We start from the raw sequence: 16,818 nt of genomic DNA, 5'->3' as shown, positions 1-16,818 counted from the left end.
GGGGGGGGGGGGGGGGGGGGGGGGTAATAAGGGGTGGGGTTTGAAGAGTACACTTCTCATGATGGAAAAAAATTTTTAAAGAAAAAAATTTAAAAATACAATAGGGGCACCTGGGTGGCTCAGTAGCTTAAGTGGCCAAGTCTGGATTTTAGCTGGCCATGATCTCAGGGTCCTGGGATAGAGCCACCATAGGCTCCACACTCAGCAGGGAGGCTGCCTGAGAATCTCTCTCTCTGCCCCTCCCCCCACTGGCATGTGCTCTCTCTCTCTGTAAAATAAATAAATAACTCTCTAAAAAATAATAAAACAATAATAAAACGCGTGGTCCGATAGTAAAAAATAATAAAAATAAGAAGGGCCAAAGATTTCAATAGAAGAACTGAAACCACAGAAGCCAAAGAAAACACAAGATGATTTCTTGATAATCTTGCAATGGGGGAAAACTGTGACCCAAATCCAGGAGCCAGAGAAGAAGAGATTATTGAAGTTAACTATATAAAAATAAAACACTTCTGCCTGGATAAGAGAAAACCATCATGAGCCCCGTCAGGACAAACTAACTGGGAAAAAGTATGGGAAGAGGAAGAGAAGTCACACCAAAGACATACAAACAGTTTATATTTAAGAAGATGCTGTTTCATAATGATGGATGAAAATTAAAACTACCCTGGACAGGCCATTTTAAAATAAAAGTCTAAAATTTATTTTTTGTGTATTTCTAGTCATTTTCATTGTGGTAAAATATAGACCTCACCAAATTTACCACAAAATATACTCACGATGTTGAGCAACCATCACCGTCTGTTTCCGGAAACGTCTTTTTATCACCCCAAACAGAAGCTCCCTACCCGCTGAACATTAACTTCCCACCCACCCCACCCACTCTACTTTCAGACCCTATAAAGATGCCTGTTCTAGGTAGCTCATGTAAGGGGAATCACGTGTTCGTTCCTTTGTGTCTGGCTTCTTTCACTTAGCATCACGTTGTCAAGGTCCCTCCTCATTGCAGGGTGAATGAGAACATCCTGTTCTGTGGCCGCACACATATGTAGGTATGGCACACACCACGCTATTTGGCCACGCGCCTGCTGATGGACACCTGCGCTGCTTCCACTTGCTGGTTGTTTCAGGGGCTGGGACTAATGCTGCTGTGAACACTGGTGTACAAATATGTGTTTGACTCACTGCTTTCAGTTCCTTCGGGTAGGTACCCAGGAGTGGAACTGCTGGACCCCATGGCAGGTGTAGACTTAACATTTTGCAGAGACTCTGGCCGGTGTCCCACAGCAGCTGTACCACTTACATCCCCATTGGCAATGCGCCAAGGTTCCAATGTCCCCGCATCCTCACCAACACCCGTCATCCCGCATCTCTTCCTGGGCTTATTGGCCACTTGTGTGTCTTTTCTGGAGAAATGTCTATTCAAGCCTTTTGCCCATTTCTTTTTTTTTTTTTAAGATTTTTAAATTTAATTTGATTTATTTATTTGACAGAGAGAGAGAGAGAGATCACAAGTAGGCAGGGAGGCAGGGGGAGAGAGTGGGGGAAGCAGGCTCCCCGCTGAGCAGAGAGCCTGATGTGGGGCTTGATCCCAGGATCACGACCAGAGCCAAAGGCAGAGACTTAACCCACTGAGCCACCCAGGCGCCCCCTTTTGCCCATTTCTGAATTGGGTTCTCCTGTGGGGCTGTAGTTCTTTTTCCATTCTGGGTGTTAATCCCTTATTAGATACAGGATATGCAAATACCTTTTCCCATTCTGTGGGCTGTCTTTTCACTCTCTTGGACCATGTCCTTTGATGGACTTAAGTTTCTAATCTTGATGAAGTCAAACTTGTTTTGAAATAATTTTATTTTTATTTTTTAAAATTTATTTATTTAAATAAATAAAGCAGTCACAAGTAGGCAGAGAGAGAAAGGGGGGAGCTTAGCAGAGAGTCTGATGTGGGGCTCAATCCCAGGACCCTGGGATCATGACCTGAGCCCAAGGCAGAGGCTTAACCCACTGAGCCACCCAGGCATCCCTTGAAACAATTTTAGATTTATAGAAAAGCTCAAGGATAACATAATTCTTGTATATCCTTCACCCAGCTTCCCCTAATGTTAACAGGGGACAAATGTAACCATGGTACATTTGTCAAAACTAGACTTTATTAAGATTTCACCTGTCTTCCCAGTACTACTGACAACCCACACTTTCTGTTCCAGGACTGTTCCAGGACTGAATTCAGGATGCCACATTGCTTTTAGTCATCATACACCCTTAGTCTGCTCTGGCCTGTGAAGGTTTCTTTGTCTTTTTTTTTTTTAATGACTTTGACAGTTTTCAACAGTACTGGTCAGCCATTCTGCAGAATTTACCTCAACTTGGGTTTGTCCATTGTGTTTTTGTGATTAGACTTGAGGTTACAGAGGTTATGGGGTTTTTTTTGGGGGGGGGGAATACAAGAGAGGTGACCTGACCTACTGATTGCATTATATAAGGGGGACCATGATATCAATGTGAGTTATCACTGCCAATGCTGACCTTGACCATGTGGTTGTGGTGGGGTCTGCCAGGTTCCTCCACTATAGTTTCTCTTTTCCCCTTTCTATACTCTGTTCTTTAGAAATGAGTCACTAGATTAGCCCATACTCAAGAGGAGAATTAAGCTCTAACCTCCTAGAATGTGGAGTATCTACATATATATCTACATATATTATTTAGAATTCTTCTGTAAGGAAGATTTGTGATAGAACATTTCTAATGCAACAGATCCATAAAAGTCCAAATGTTTCACAAGACACTGTTGGTAAGGCTGTATGGGAAACAGGCACTCTCGTACTCATGGTAGGAAATGGGAACAGTCTCTTGTGGAGGGGAATTTGGCAATAGCCAGTAAAATTAAAAATCTACCCTGACCCCCAATTTTCCTGGAAACTTAATATACTAATATACTTGCACACATACAAAAACATCATTCAACAGCACTGTTTATAATAGCAAATGATAAGAAACAATTTAGAAGAGTCAGGAAAATTCTGTTAAAAAAAAAAAACACTAACGAGGGGGAGAAGAGCTTCACCAAATGTTAGAACATATTATATATAAAGGTGGAACAACTGAAACATAAATGCACAGATCAGTGAAACTGAACAGTTTCCATGCTACACAGTAACACACATGGAAATTCAGAGTAACCCAGAGGCTGCAACTCAAAATGAACAGGGGGAAAATGGATTAGTCAATAAACACCAGTTGCAATAATGGTCTGGCCCAGACATCAGCAAACTACAGCCAGTGAACCCAATCCAATTACCTAAATGAAGTTTTCTTCAACACAGCTATACCCATTCATTTATATATTGTCTGTGGCTGCTTTTAGCCGAGTAGTTGTGATAGAGATGGCGTGGTCTGCAATGCCAAAAATATTTACTATCTGGTCCTTCACAGAAAAAGTTTAAGAAAATAAAAGTTGTTTATCTACTTCACTTCTTATATCAAGTAAATTCTAGATGAATCAAAAATTTAAATCCCTGAATACAAACTATAAAGACATTAAAAAGAAAACATAAGAAAAAAATGAATCACCCCAAGAATGGGGAAAGGCCTTTCTAAACAAGATGGACTCTGAAGTCATTAAAAAAACAACTGATAAATCTAGTTTTGTAAAAACTTAAAAATGGGTTAAAAATACCATAAACAAATAAACGTGTCATAAAGCAAGCATGGTAAAATGTTAATGGTAGAATCCAGCAGATGAGTATAGAGGTATTCACTGTAAAATTCTTTAAACTTTGCTGTATGTTTGAAATTTCATAATAAAATATTGGAATAACACCATAAAGCTCAAAGATAATTAACAAATGGGGAAAATAAAATGTTTCCAGACATCTGGTTGGTTTCCAAATTTTCATAATTGTTCACTCATTTCTTTCACTCAACAAATATTAATGTAACATTTGCCATGTATCAAGCACTGTTCTAGGTGCTGGGGATACTGCTATCAATAAAATGAGGTCCCTGTCCTTGTGAGCTTAGCTTGGAATCCAAATTATTTCTTTATGATAAACGCCTAGACAAGAAGAGGCTGGTATGAGTGATGTATTTTAAGGGTTTTGTTTGTTTGTTTGTTTGTTAGAGAAGGGGAGGTGTGGAGTGGGGAGGAAGAGAGAGAAAATCAAGTGGGCTCCATGAGTGATGCAGAACCTGACAGAGACCTCGATCTCACAATCCTGAGATCACAACCTGAGCTGAAGTAAAGAATCAGATGCTTAACCGACTGAGCCACCCAGGCGCCCCTTAAGGTTTCTGATATGAGCAATGTGTGTTTGCTTACCATAGTTACTCCTCAATAGTTGAACTCCAGTCCCCAGAATTTAAGAACCAAATAGAGTTGAATGATTTCAGATGAAATCCTGAACTCTGATACTCACCATCTAAACCAAGTAATTTTTTTAAAGATTTATTTACTTTAGAGAGATAGAGCAAGTGAGCAAGCACACATGTGAGCAGGGGGAAGGAGCAGAGGGAGAGGGAGAGAGAGAATCCTCAAGCAGACTTCCCACTGGGCATGGAGCCTGAGGAAGGGCTCAATCCCAGGACCCTAAGATCATGACCCGAGCAGAAACCAAGAGTTGGCCACATAACCAAGCCGCCCAGGTGCCCCTAAACCAAGTAAATCTGCATACTGAACTCTTGCTATCTAAACTCGGGAAGAGAACAGATTTGGACAGAAAAGGATACTTTTCATTGGCCACAGAGCACTTTGACAAAGACAGACTCTGTTCATAATACATTTCCACAAAGCTGGACTGAATCCTAATATGTGAGGAGGACCTCCGCAAAATAATGTATTTCTGGAAAATATAAACTGCCAAAATTGGCAGAACTACACAAAATGATCATTAAAAACCCAGGGCCCTTTAAAGCTCAGTTTTAACAAGCTTCCAAGGGACAGATAATTTTTATTCAAGTTTCTCCGATAAGAGAGAAATGGCAAAAGCTGCCCAAATCATGCCATGAGGCCATGGTGACTCAGTGTCAGATGGATACTAGAAGAGGAAAACAGTTAAGACCACTTTACTGAGGGACACAGATGCAGATATCCTAAATAATACAGTACCTAATCAAACCTAACAGTGGCTTAAAAACGTACATACTAAATAATTTTTCTGCCAACAATTCATGAATAAACGTCAGAAAAGCTCAAATTCAGAAGCATCTACAAAGCCAAGGACCTGTGCTCTTAAAATATATCAAGGCCATGGAAGAAAAAGAAAGACTTAGTAACTGTTCCTGAGTAAAAGGAACCAAGAATACAAAGTAGCTCCGTGCAGTGTAGTGTGTGATCTTGGACAGAATCCTAGATTAGGGAACCATTGCCATAAACGACAAGGGATGACATCCGAACGGACTTTTTAGAAGATAAAAGTACTGTAACAATGTTCAACTTCCTGATAGTCAGAAGTGTACTGTGGTTACAAAAGAGAAAGCCCTTGTTCTTAGGACATACGTTCTGTCATGCTTAAGGGTCATGCCAGTCACTAGCTGAAATGATACAGAAGAAAAAAAACTTGCCTATATATAGATACATAGATATATACGCCTGTATCTTCACAGAGAAAGAGAGAGAATGGGGGGGGGAGGGGATGGTGAGGCATGTAGGTAGGTAAAATAAATGTGGCAAAATGTTTACAATTAGTGGTTCTGGAGAGAAGATACACAGGAGTTTACCACACTTGCAACTTTTTTGAAAATTGGAATTTTTTTTCAAATTAAGAAGTTATAAACATACACATACATACCATGATCAAGGAAGGCAAGGATATAATTTAATGTGATTTGTGAAACTGATGGACAAAAGGAGAAAAAAAGCATGTAATTATGAAGTTTGAGTCTCATTTCTTCTTTTTTAATGTTCTTCAAACCCAACACTGATTACTTTTTTAAAAAGATTTTACTTATTTATGTGACAGACAGAGAGTGAGCATAAGCAGGGGGAGTCGCAGGCAGAGGGGGAGGGAGAACCAGCCTCTCTGCCGAGCAGGGAGCCCAATGCGAGGCTCGATCCCAGGACTCTGGGATCATGACTTGAGCCGAAAGGCAGACGTTTAACTGACTGAGCCACCCAGGCACCCCTAATTATGTTTTTAAAGATTTACTAATTTATTTATTTGAGAGATCGAAAGAGCATGGCGGGGGAGAGGGAGAGAGAGAATCTCAATCAGACTCTACACTCAGTGCAGTGGGACTTGATCCCAGGACCCTGAGATCATGACCTGAGCCAAAATAAAGAGTCAGATGCTTAACTGATTGAGCCACCCAGGTGCCCCTGATTCTCATTTCTGATCAATCTTGACAAACTAAGATTAGAGAATTTTCTTGGTTTATGAAAGGCTACATTCTAACAGCCTAACAGCACACATCCAATTTGATGGCTAAGCAGATGGGACTGCCTATTAGGCTGGGACTGACTGTTGATGTCTTTCTTGCAGGTGCCTTTTATGAGACAGAAATGTCTCCTCTATCTGCAGATGTCCTTTATGAGAAAGAAAATAAACTATACTGTTTAAGCCATTATTCTTTAGATTTTTCTGTTACAACCTGCCAAAATCAGTCTTATTTTGTGCACTCGGCGTCACTGACACTATATGGTACTAAAGTCCTAGACAACATTATAAGTGAGGAAAAAGAAGTAAGTGACAGAATTGATTTGCACAGAGCATGACCAATTACTCAGAAAGACCATCAGAATCAACAATGAATAATCAGAAATAATAAGAGAGTACAGCAGGGGTAAGATAACTTAGAAAAAAAAATCAATAGCTTTCCTCTACCCCAGGAAACATAAGCTTGGAAAATATAAAAGAAAGATGTCAATGAAAACTATTGAAGCACCTAGGAATTACACAAGACTTGTATTTTCATTTATTCAGATCTCAATGTCATTCACTCATTTTTAAGTAGGCTCCATGCCCAGCGTTGAGCCTAATGTGGGGCTTGAACTTACTACCCTGAGATCAAGATGTGAGCTGAGATCAAGAGTCAGACACTTAACTGACTGAGCTGCCCAGACGCCCCATAGATTTGTAGGTCCTTTATTTTAATTAATTAATTAATTTTTAAAAAAGATTATTTATCTATCTATTTGAGAGACTGAGAGAAAGCATGAGCCTGGGCAGGGGGAGGCAGAGGGAGAGGGAAAAGCAGACTTCCCAGTGAGCAGGGAGCCTGACGTGGGGCTTGATCCCAGGACCCCAAGATCATTACCCGAGCCGAAGGCAGACGCTTAACTGAGCCACCCACGTACCCTTTGTATGTCCTTTAAACGAATTTTAAAATATTCTCTATACAAGTTCTGGATGAGATCACTACTTAACAAAGATGACAATTCTTCCCAAATTAGTATATACATTTGATGCAATCTTAATCAAAATTCTTGAATGTTTTTGAGGGACTTGATACATTTTTTTAATTAATTTTTTAAATTTATTTTCAGTGTAACAGTATTCATTGTTTTTGTACCACACCCAGTGCTCCACGAAATCCGTGCCCTCTCCAATACCCACCACCTGGTTCCCCCAACCTCCCACCCCCCACCCCTTCAAAACCCTCAGATTGTTTTTCAGAGTCCATAGTCTCTCATGGTTCACCTCCCCTTCCAATTTCCCTCAACTCCCTTCTCCTCTCTAATTCCCCTTGTCCTCCATGCTATTTGTTATGCTCCACAAATCAGTGAAACCATATGATAACTGACTCTCTCTGCTTGACTTATATCACTCAGCATAATCTCTTCCAGTCCCGTCCATGTTGCTACAAAAGTTGGGTATTCATCCTTTCTGATGGAGGCATCATACTCCATAGTGTATATGGACCACATCTTCCTTATCCATTCGTCCGTTGAAGGGCATCTTGGTTCTTTCCCCAGTTTGGCGACCATGGCCATTGCTGCTATAAACATTGGGGTACAGATGGCCCTCCTTTTCACTACATCTGTCTTGATACATTTTTAAAAAAGATTTATTTATTTGTCAGAGAGAGAGAGAGAGAGAGTGCGCGCACGCACATGTGCACAAGCGGGCAGAGTGGGGGGCAGAGTGGCAGGCAGAGGCGGAGAGAGAAGCAAGCAGGCTCCCTGCCGAGCAAGGAGCCCGATGCAGGACTTGATCCCAGGATCCTGGGATCATGACCTGAGCTGAAAGCAGTGGCTTAACCAACTGAGCCACCCAGGCGTCCCGACTTGGTACATTTTTTTATATAAGTCCCACAAATGGCTAAAATCAACTTTGATAAATAAGAGAGTAAAGTGGGAGCTAAGAGATTCTATAAAGCCATAATAACAAACCCAGTAAGGTTCTGGCATGAGAATTAAGCAAATAGACCAATGAAACAAATCAGATTACTCAAGACAGATCCTCATACATGAAGGAACTTGAAATGAGATGACGTACTACAATCAATAAAGAAAGAATGGACTATTTAAAAGGTACTGGGAAAACTGCCTACTATATGGAGGAACACAAAACCAGAACCTACCTTATACCATATTCAAAAAACCTACCTTATACCATATTCAAAAAAACTCTTAGATGTTATTAAAGATTGGAATATGAAAGGGAAAACTATGGAGTGAAAACAGTCTTTGTGATCCAGATGCAGGAGCAGAGAAGTTTCTGAAAGCACAGACTACCAGACAAAAAAGAAATGAATTTTACAGGTAAAATGATTCCTTGAGGGAATCATTAAGGAAAAGGCAACAGGCACACACCATGGTATCCTTGGGACCAATTAGAAGCAAAGCACTAATATACACCTGGCAAGGGGGTACAGATCTTAAAAATGCAGTGCTGAGTCACACAAAGTTCAGGAAAGAAAAAGTAAACTGTAGCACTTTGTCATTTGTATAAACTAAAAACACAGGCACTCAAAACAATGCTACATATTTTAGAAGGCTACATTTCAAACAGGACAGAGCAGCTGCCTACAGCTACTGGAATTGGAAATGAGAAGGAAAAAAACCAATATGACAAGAGAAGGCCCTGTAGTGACCCCTGATAGAAACCCACCTTGAAGTGAAAAGGTATGATTTAACTCCAACCTCTGCACTTGAAAGCCAAAAGAAAGACCGTGGCTTTATTTGGTTATAAAGTCTGAAAGAAGTATGTCACCTACTCAAACTCAGAAACTGCCACGAAGCATTTCCAGAGAATACCACCCAAAACCTGAATGCTTTCAAAAGACTTTTTTTTTTTTTAATAAGAAGACTGAATAACACTAGATGATGACCACATCTCAAAACTTGGGCTCACTTTTCAGAAAACATTTTTAAAGGCGGTGGTGGAAGAAGAAACTCTTTGTAAGACATTTAAAAAAATTATTTCCTCTCTGACTTTTTATAAATCTACTGACTCTTAAGAGAGGCTTTCTGGGAGCATTAGGTCTACTTTCCTATGTACTCTTAATATGTCAGGAATAGATGATCTGCATGAGAAATCAACAGGAGTGATCCACCAGTATGCTGAGGATTGGCCCAAGATCTCTGTATTTTACCAAGTGTCCCGGCTGTTTCCTGTTCGTACCAGTTTAAAAATAACCACACGGGAAAAAAAATAAAATAAAAATAACCATACGAGAGTATCCCATTCCAAGACAAGTATCCCGCCAGCTTCAGCCCACCCTGTCCCCAAAGTCTCCCATTATCTGACCTGGCTTGCCCCATATTTGTCTGCACAAATGCCTGACTCTTAAGACACCACTCCCATCCATCCCTCCAACCCAAAGCTACAGCCCACACCTCTCCCCTGAGAATCCACAGGCACTTACAACCCACCACCCACCCGCCACCCACCTCTGCCTCTCCTCCCACAGTGGCTGTCCACACCTTGGCGAATACCTGAGTCACCCCAACTGGGAACCTGGGCCTCGGCTTCCATTCCTCCCTTTCTCTTGATCCTTTCCCAACTCCACAATCCACCATGGCACCTATCAAGCTGTTTCTTAATCACCTGTAAACTGTGTGGTCTCCCTTGTCAGACCCTGAGGAAGAAGGCTGCAGTCTTATCTGTCTCACTCGCCACTGCACTGCCAGAGCCTAGCACAGGACCTGGCTCACAACAGGTGCCAAGTAAACGTCTGAAAAGAAACCAATCATCTGCTGCGCTGTTTCCTCAGCCCGGAAGTCCCCTCCTAGCACCTTCCTGGACCAACTCTTACATGGATGCTTGACAGGGGTGGGAGTGGGTAACTCACCGTCTTTCATACTCCATGTCCTGATAGGGCCTGCGGGGGCTGCTGGGGCCCCTCCTCAGCCGCTGGCTCCGTTTCACTTCCCAGCCACCCCCGCTGCTGCCACCATGATCTGCCAGCCTGGGTGATGCCTCCTGCAGGGACTCTGGGGAGAGTAGAAGGAAGAAAGGGGTCAAGGCAGTTGGGGCCTCCTTGAGAAACCCTTGTTGTCAAGGCTCTCTGCTGTCGCTTAGCCCAGGGACATTATTTCCCAACTTCCTGGTGCTCCTGTGGCCCAGAGTGGGAAGGCGGCCCCTACCTGGTTTGCTCCTTCCTTTCCCCACAAACATGAGGCTATAGCCCATAGCCCTAAAATAGCAAGGCCAGGGGCACCTGGATGGCTCAGTCAGTAGAACATGCAACTCTGGACCTCAGCTTATGGGTTCAAGCCCCACACTGGGCGCAGAGCTCACTTAAATAAAACAGAAACAGCAAGGCCTTCAGCAGAGAGGGAGCATCCTGCAGAGAGCCCTGGTGGTGCTACCTACTCTGTGATCAGGGCTCTGCCACCTGAGACTGGTAGACAAGTCTGAGCCCGGAGCTACCTGCCCAGAGGGCTCTCGGCATTGGACGACTTGTCAAGATCAGGCACATTAGGCACGGAGGCAAGACTTCACAACGCGAGTTGTAGGCACTCACCGGGCTCCTTCCACGGGGCCCCAGGTGCCATTTCATCCTTGCAACAAAGACGCTGGCTGCCCCCTACAAGACAGCAGGAGACCACAAAAGGCCTAGAGGGTAAAGGGGCTAACTTGGCAGTGAGACAGTTGACGCCTCCCTGGGCTCCGGGCCAACACAGCTTTGGCCCTCACTCCGCAACTGGCTCAGCCTCGAGCCCTCTCTCTTCTGCACAGCCAGGTCCCAAGGTGGTTCTCTCCCCAGGGCTCTGGGTCCAACTTATTCAGAGGCAAAAGGAGCCCTTTTGAGGCTGTTCCCAACCACTGTGCTGTTCGCCGGGATGGTTAGTCACTTCATCCAACCTTCAGGGCTGCCATGAGAACTAAGTGAGTCCCCAGAACCACGTGACCTGGCCAGGCCTCACCAAGAAGTATCCCAGAATCTTCAGGCCCACCCTCTGAGCAGGAATCAGGCAAAGCTAGGCAGCAACAACACCCGCCCAACAGGAGGTAGCCACCACACCTTCTGCCCATGTACACACACAACCAATTTTCTCTTCCTCCTTAAGCCACAGGGAACCAGGGCTGCCTGCTCCCAGATGGATAAGAGTTAGAATCACAACCAGGGGCCCCAGTGGTTGAGAGCCAGATACAAAACCCTCAGCAGACTCTGGCAAAGAGGTCGGAGTCACACACCGGTATCCACAACAGATAGGGACCAAAGTCACAGACACGCGCCCCGAATAACTATGGGCCCAAATCACAAGACAGGAACCCACAATAAATACAGGCCATAATCACACACTGAGGCCCATCAAAGGATGAGCGCCAGAGTCACGGATTCGAACTCCTCCCCAAAGAAGGGGCAGTAAGTCATGCACACATTCCTTTAGCTCCCTCCCCGCCTAGCAAGTGGGTTGGTTAGGGCCAGTCCTAAGAAGAACTCCCCAAGGATAAGGACCCCTCCCCATGGATAAGGACCTGAGTTACAGCACAGACTGCGAGGATAAAGACCAGAGTCACAGACTTTTTTCCCTCCTCCCCCACCCAAGAATAAGGACCGGAGTCACAGAATGCTTCCCCATGGATCGGTAAGTACCCAAGTCACACGGAACAGACAGCACACCCCCTCCCCTATGGATAAAGACCTCGGCCCCTCCACAGATAAAGTTCAGTGTCGCAGATACCACGGAAACCCACTCCCATCGGTCCCTCCCTTCCCCCAACCCGCGTGCACCCATTCTGTGCCCCAATCGCGCACGCGCCTCCGCTCTCAAAAGCAGTGTGTGGGGGGGGAAGACACCCCCTCCCGGGCTCAGGCCATGCACGCACGCTTCGGTTCCGCGCGTAGCCCAGGCCCACGTCCCATAGTTCGCCCTCGCGCCTCCTCTCAGCACCCGCCCGCCCCCGGCCCCTTACCTCCGCCCCCACGACCAGCGACGACGCTCACCTTCTCGGCCCGGGCTGTCAAGGGAGGGCTCCCGGACATCACCTCGGCGCGCCGCCACCTCCTCCAACTCTCCCAGCTCAGCCGGAGCCGGCCCGCACCACCGCCCAGTCCGAGGCCGGAGGCAGAAGGGCGGAGGAGCGGGGAGGGGAGAAGCGCCAAGCGCGCTACCCTCCCCAGGAAACCCACTGCCGCCTACTCCCGGCCGGCCGCAGTCACCAGCACAAAATGGCGACGACGAGAAGGGAGCCGGCGCTTCGACCACCATCCACCTACTAAGGGAGCGCGCTCTGGCCGGCCTCGTCTATTGGTCGCCGGCCGCCGACGGCCAGCCCTGGCCGGCTCTGATTGGCAAGCGTATGCCACCTCCCCACTCTCCCTGCGAACGCTCTCAAGTCGCGAAAAGGAGTAGCTATTGGCCAATCCTGCGAGGCCCGCTTTTTAGAAGCTTGGCTTCCTTCGAAGATGAAAGACAAACGGAAGCTCCGCCCCTTTCCCCAGAGGACGAAGGAAATCTCCGTGCCATTGGCTGGGACCTGCGGCCACCCAAATGTCAACGCTTTCTTATCAAGGGACTGGGCCGACCTATCAGCCAGAAATTCCTTGGCCTGACCGAGGTTGGGAAAATGGTCACCCCCGTGAGGCCATGACAGAGGGAAGGAAAGAGGGGCTACTCAGCGCCTCACCTCCCCTGAAAACCAAATCCGGGCTCGGGACCTATTTAGTGCGGCGGGGGCGGAGCGACAATTGTCGCGCCCGGGCCAACTGCAGCTGCGCACAGTGGCATTTCCGTCCCCGCCCTTGAGAGCCTGCAGCACAACCTGTCATGGCGGTCGGGCTGTTGGGTTGGAGCGCTCGCCGCCTTTTGGCAGTAGCGGCGACTCGAGGGCTCCCAGCCGCCCGCGTTCGCTGGGAATCCAGCTCGGCCAGGGCCGTGATCGCCCCGTCGGCTGTGGCTGGAAAGCGGACGCCGGAACCGACCGTACGCTGGCAGGAGGACCCAGATCCGGAGGACGAAAACCTCTACGAGAAGGTGAGAGGGAGGGGAAACGGGACATAAGAAGGGTCAGTCAGGGGCCGGCGGACGGGACGCCGTAGAGGACGTTCTTAAGCGGCTGAGGATTGCGCTGCTGGTGAGATCCTCGAAGACTTGGGAACTTTGCTAGCTTGATTTCCTTCTTTGTCCCCTGGTAATCTTCAGTTCAGGGCCAGGGGCAAGATTGGCTTTGTTTTGAAGACGGGTATCAAACCTGAAGTGGGCGATGCTCAAAACACGTTAGAAGCAGTATAACATAACGGCAGTAATACTAAACACCCCTATGGGGCTTGCTCGGTGCCAGAGCTTTAAACACTTTAGGTACATTATCTTATCTAATCCTCAAAACAACCCCATTTCGAAGTAGGTACTATGAGCATATCTATTCTACCGATGAGGACGCTGAAGCATAAAGATGTTAGTTGACTTGCCCAAACTCCCCGAGATGAACGTGTGGGGGAACCGGGTCCCCTGTGCTGTGGGGATAGCAGAGACTCTGAAACCAGAATGCCAGGGTTGGAATACAAGCACTGATAGTTGTTCATCTTTGTGACCTTGGTCAAGTAGCTTAACTCCTTGGTGCCTCTTTGTAAAATGGGGAAAGTATGAGTACGCCTTCTAGAAAGTAAAATGCTACGTCTGCCTCATGTAATTAAATGAGTCAAAATGTTCAGAAGAGCAGCTGCAACCTAGTATTCAGCATTAGAAAGTGTTAATCATTATTGCTACTTTCCACCTCCCTGATACATTGTGAAGTTTGTGTACGGCACACTGTATAGGTTCTTCATCAGTACTATCCTCTGGCTTGGATATATAGGATCTTACTCATTTATTCATTCGTTCTGTAAATAAGGACCCAGGGCCTGCTGTATGCCAGGTGTGGTTCAGGGCCCTTAGGAGTTCAGCAGACAAATCAGACAAAGCCCTTGCCCTCCTAGAGCTTATATGGTAATGGAGAGCACAGACGATAGTCATGTAAAACATTCGGAAACAGTGCTATTGAGTATGTAATAAGATAATGTGATAGGATCTGGGGAGATGCTGCTACCTTGGTAAACTGGTAACTGCTAGAAAGAAAGTTAAGCAAGATAAGTGGATGGGGAGTGACTTGGGGGGTAGGGGGTAATTTTAGGTGAAACCATAGGAAATTAGCAATATGCAACCATCTTTAACCTATAAACGTGGCAATTTCCTATGGTTTAAGACAAGTAACGGATAAGGTGACTAGGGACTGCCTCCTAAGGGAAGTGATTATGAAGCCAATATTTTGAGCCAGGAGACAGACCTAGCCATGATGCTATCAGGGGGAAAGACTTTCCAGGCAGAGGGAACAGTAAGTGCAAAGGCCCTGTGGTAGGAAGGCCTAAGACTAGAAAGAGGAATTAAAGGAGAGAGGGGAGATGGGTCTGAGGTGAAATTGGAGACCAGCTTATGCAGGGCCGGCATAAGGTTTTGTGGAGCCACAGGAAGCCCTCATTGACCTTTTCCTCTTCTTGCCACAGAACCCAGACTCCCACGGTTATGACAAGGACCCTGTTGTGGACCTCTGGAACATGCGGGTCGTCTTTTTCTTTGGCTTCTCCATCGTCTTGGTCCTTGGCAGCACCTTTATAGCTTATCTGCCTGATTACAGGTGCATGGGGGTGTCCGAGAGAGTGGAATGGGTGGGGGTGGAGATTGAAGGGGGCTGAGCCAGGAATCCTGCTCTTTGTGCCATTGGGGATTGGGGAGCTAAGAGAGGGATTGGTGTCCAGTGAGGCTCCCTCACATCCACCCCCATGCTGCTGCCTCCAGAATGCAGGAGTGGGCCCGCCGAGAAGCTGAGAGGCTTGTTAAATACCGAGAGGCCAATGGCCTCCCCATCATGGAATCCAACTGCTTTGACCCCAGCAAGATCCAGCTACCAGAGGATGAGGACTGACCCGTTGCCAAGTGGGGCTCAAGAACCATCACCTTCTCCACCTCCTGCCTGTCATTCTGCCCTTTCTTCAGAGCACCTAATTAAAGGGACTAAAAGTCTGACTGGCTGGTGTCGGTTTTGTTGTGTTTGGGAGGGGGGGGTGCAGAAATGGGCGTGTCAGATTCTAAAAGGCCACTGCAGCCTGTTCTGGTTATCTGTTGCTGGGTAACAAACACCGTAAGACTTAGTGGCTTGAGATGACCATTTAGCATTCTCTTTCGTTGTCCTGTGGTGGACTGGGCTTAGCTAAGTGGCTCCTCTTGGGGCCTCAGGTGGTTGCAGTCAGATGGTGGCGGCGGGCTGAAGGCACCTTTAACTGGGACAGATGTCCCAGGTAGCTTCTCCACTCGCGTGTCTGGCATTTCAGTCTTCTTCCGTGTGGCATCTCTCTCTGGCAGAATAGTCTGGGCTCCTTAAGGGTGGCTCAGGGCTCCTCTGCATGGGGGTGTGGCATATGGGAAGAAATCAGTGGCAACCAATCATAGAAGAAGGGCCAGGACGACTGGGAATTGAGGGTGGTGTGTCCGAACAGGGCTTTTCTGTTGCTAAGCGCAAGCCTTTGTCTCCCTCGCCACCTTCTCTGTTTCTCTCTACGTTTTTTTTTTTTGTTTGTTTTTGTTTTTTTTTTTTTTTAAATTTTTTTTTTTTAAGATTTTATTTATTTATTTGACAGACAGAGATCACAAGTAGGCAGAGAGGCAGGCAGAGAGAGGAGGAAGCAGGCTCCCTGCTGAGCAGAGAGCCCGATGTGGGGCTCGATCCCAGAACCCTGGGATCATGACCTGAGCCGAAGGCAGAGGCTTTAACCCACTGAGCCACCCAGGCACCCCTCTCTCTACGTTTTGATGTTTCTGCCCGTCTTGTGTCTCGGTGAGTCTGGATGCCTCTCTCTCCCCTTCTGTCCCAGTCTGGGTGGTCTTGCACTCAAGACACACATCTCTGTGTATGCATGCATGTCTCTGCCTGTTCCTCTTCTCTCCCCGCCCCCTCACTTGCAGGAATTTCCCCCCCTGCATGTTCTTTCTCTGGGAATAGGCTGTCTCCCCACATCCGGCTCATTCTTTCAGCCTTCCTCTTTCTTTGTCTCTGTCTCTCTGTGTTCTGGAAGATGGAGCTCAGGAGACTTGCTCCGGCTCTCTTTATCTTTCCAGGGGATCTCCCCTAAATTCCTATTAATTCTGGACATGTGGGCGCCCCTTCATGCCCCTGGCATCTCTGCCCTCTGCCCAGTGGCCCTGTTCCAAAGCTCATACTTAACAACTTGAGATCACATGCTCATTGCTGCCATCTCTCTGTGTGTCCCCGCTTGGGACTTCGGAGCGTGCAGGAGCCCCCAGTCCCTGGCTACCAGAAGAAAATCTGTCCCGATGGACCCACCGCTAGAGGTGATGTCTCTACCTCCAGCTGATCAGTCTCAGAAGGAGCCCCAGCCCACCGGTGCGTGGCTAAGGTGGGAGCAACGTCCATGCGAGCCTTTCTGGAAGTGAGTGAT

At 46.5% G+C, this 16,818-nt stretch overlaps 2 protein-coding genes across 8 annotated transcripts in view; one reads left to right on the top strand and one right to left on the bottom strand.

Moving 5' to 3' along the window:
* The window catches only part of RBM10 (RNA binding motif protein 10), a 29,426-nt gene extending 16,798 nt beyond the window's left edge, over positions 1–12,628 (bottom strand). For 2 of the 7 annotated variants that reach the window (XM_032843006.1, XM_032843007.1), the window contains exons 1-2: positions 12,334–12,627; positions 10,231–10,372 (exon numbers count right to left, since the gene is read on the bottom strand). In XM_032843006.1, coding sequence (XP_032698897.1) covers positions 10,231–10,372; positions 12,334–12,598 — 407 coding nt within the window. In that variant the 5' untranslated portion in view covers positions 12,599–12,627. Of the gene's footprint in view, positions 1–10,230; positions 10,373–12,302 lie in introns of all 7 variants that reach the window. The other 5 variants (XM_032843010.1, XM_032843011.1, XM_032843008.1 and 2 more) reach the window with 4 other exon arrangements.
* A 331-nt stretch (positions 12,629–12,959) lies between these two features.
* On the top strand, positions 12,960–15,388 carry NDUFB11 (NADH:ubiquinone oxidoreductase subunit B11). Its single transcript, XM_032843013.1, has 3 exons — positions 12,960–13,363; positions 14,869–14,999; positions 15,161–15,388. The coding sequence occupies exons 1-3, from the start codon at positions 13,157–13,159 to the stop codon at positions 15,285–15,287; spliced, it is 465 nt and encodes a 154-aa protein (XP_032698904.1). The 5' UTR covers positions 12,960–13,156; the 3' UTR covers positions 15,288–15,388.
* The last annotated feature ends 1,430 nt before the right edge of the window (positions 15,389–16,818 follow it).

Source organism: Lontra canadensis, unplaced genomic scaffold (genome assembly GCF_010015895.1).
Source record: "Lontra canadensis isolate GAN:19392208 unplaced genomic scaffold, GSC_riverotter_1.0 scaffold134, whole genome shotgun sequence".
Classification (NCBI taxonomy): domain Eukaryota; kingdom Metazoa; phylum Chordata; class Mammalia; order Carnivora; family Mustelidae; genus Lontra; species Lontra canadensis.
This window is presented reverse-complemented; position numbering and strand designations above follow the sequence as displayed.

Bases quoted from the DNA above. Each gene is read 5' to 3' on its own strand.
- NDUFB11 (XM_032843013.1), top strand. From the start codon at position 13,157: ATGGCGGTCGGGCTGTTGGGTTGGAGCGCTCGCCGCCTTTTGGCAGTA. The intron at 13,364-14,868 runs GTGAGAGGGAGG...TTCTTGCCACAG, and splicing joins ACGAAAACCTCTACGAGAAG to AACCCAGACTCCCACGGTTA. The intron at 15,000-15,160 runs GTGCATGGGGGT...TGCTGCCTCCAG, and splicing joins GCTTATCTGCCTGATTACAG to AATGCAGGAGTGGGCCCGCC.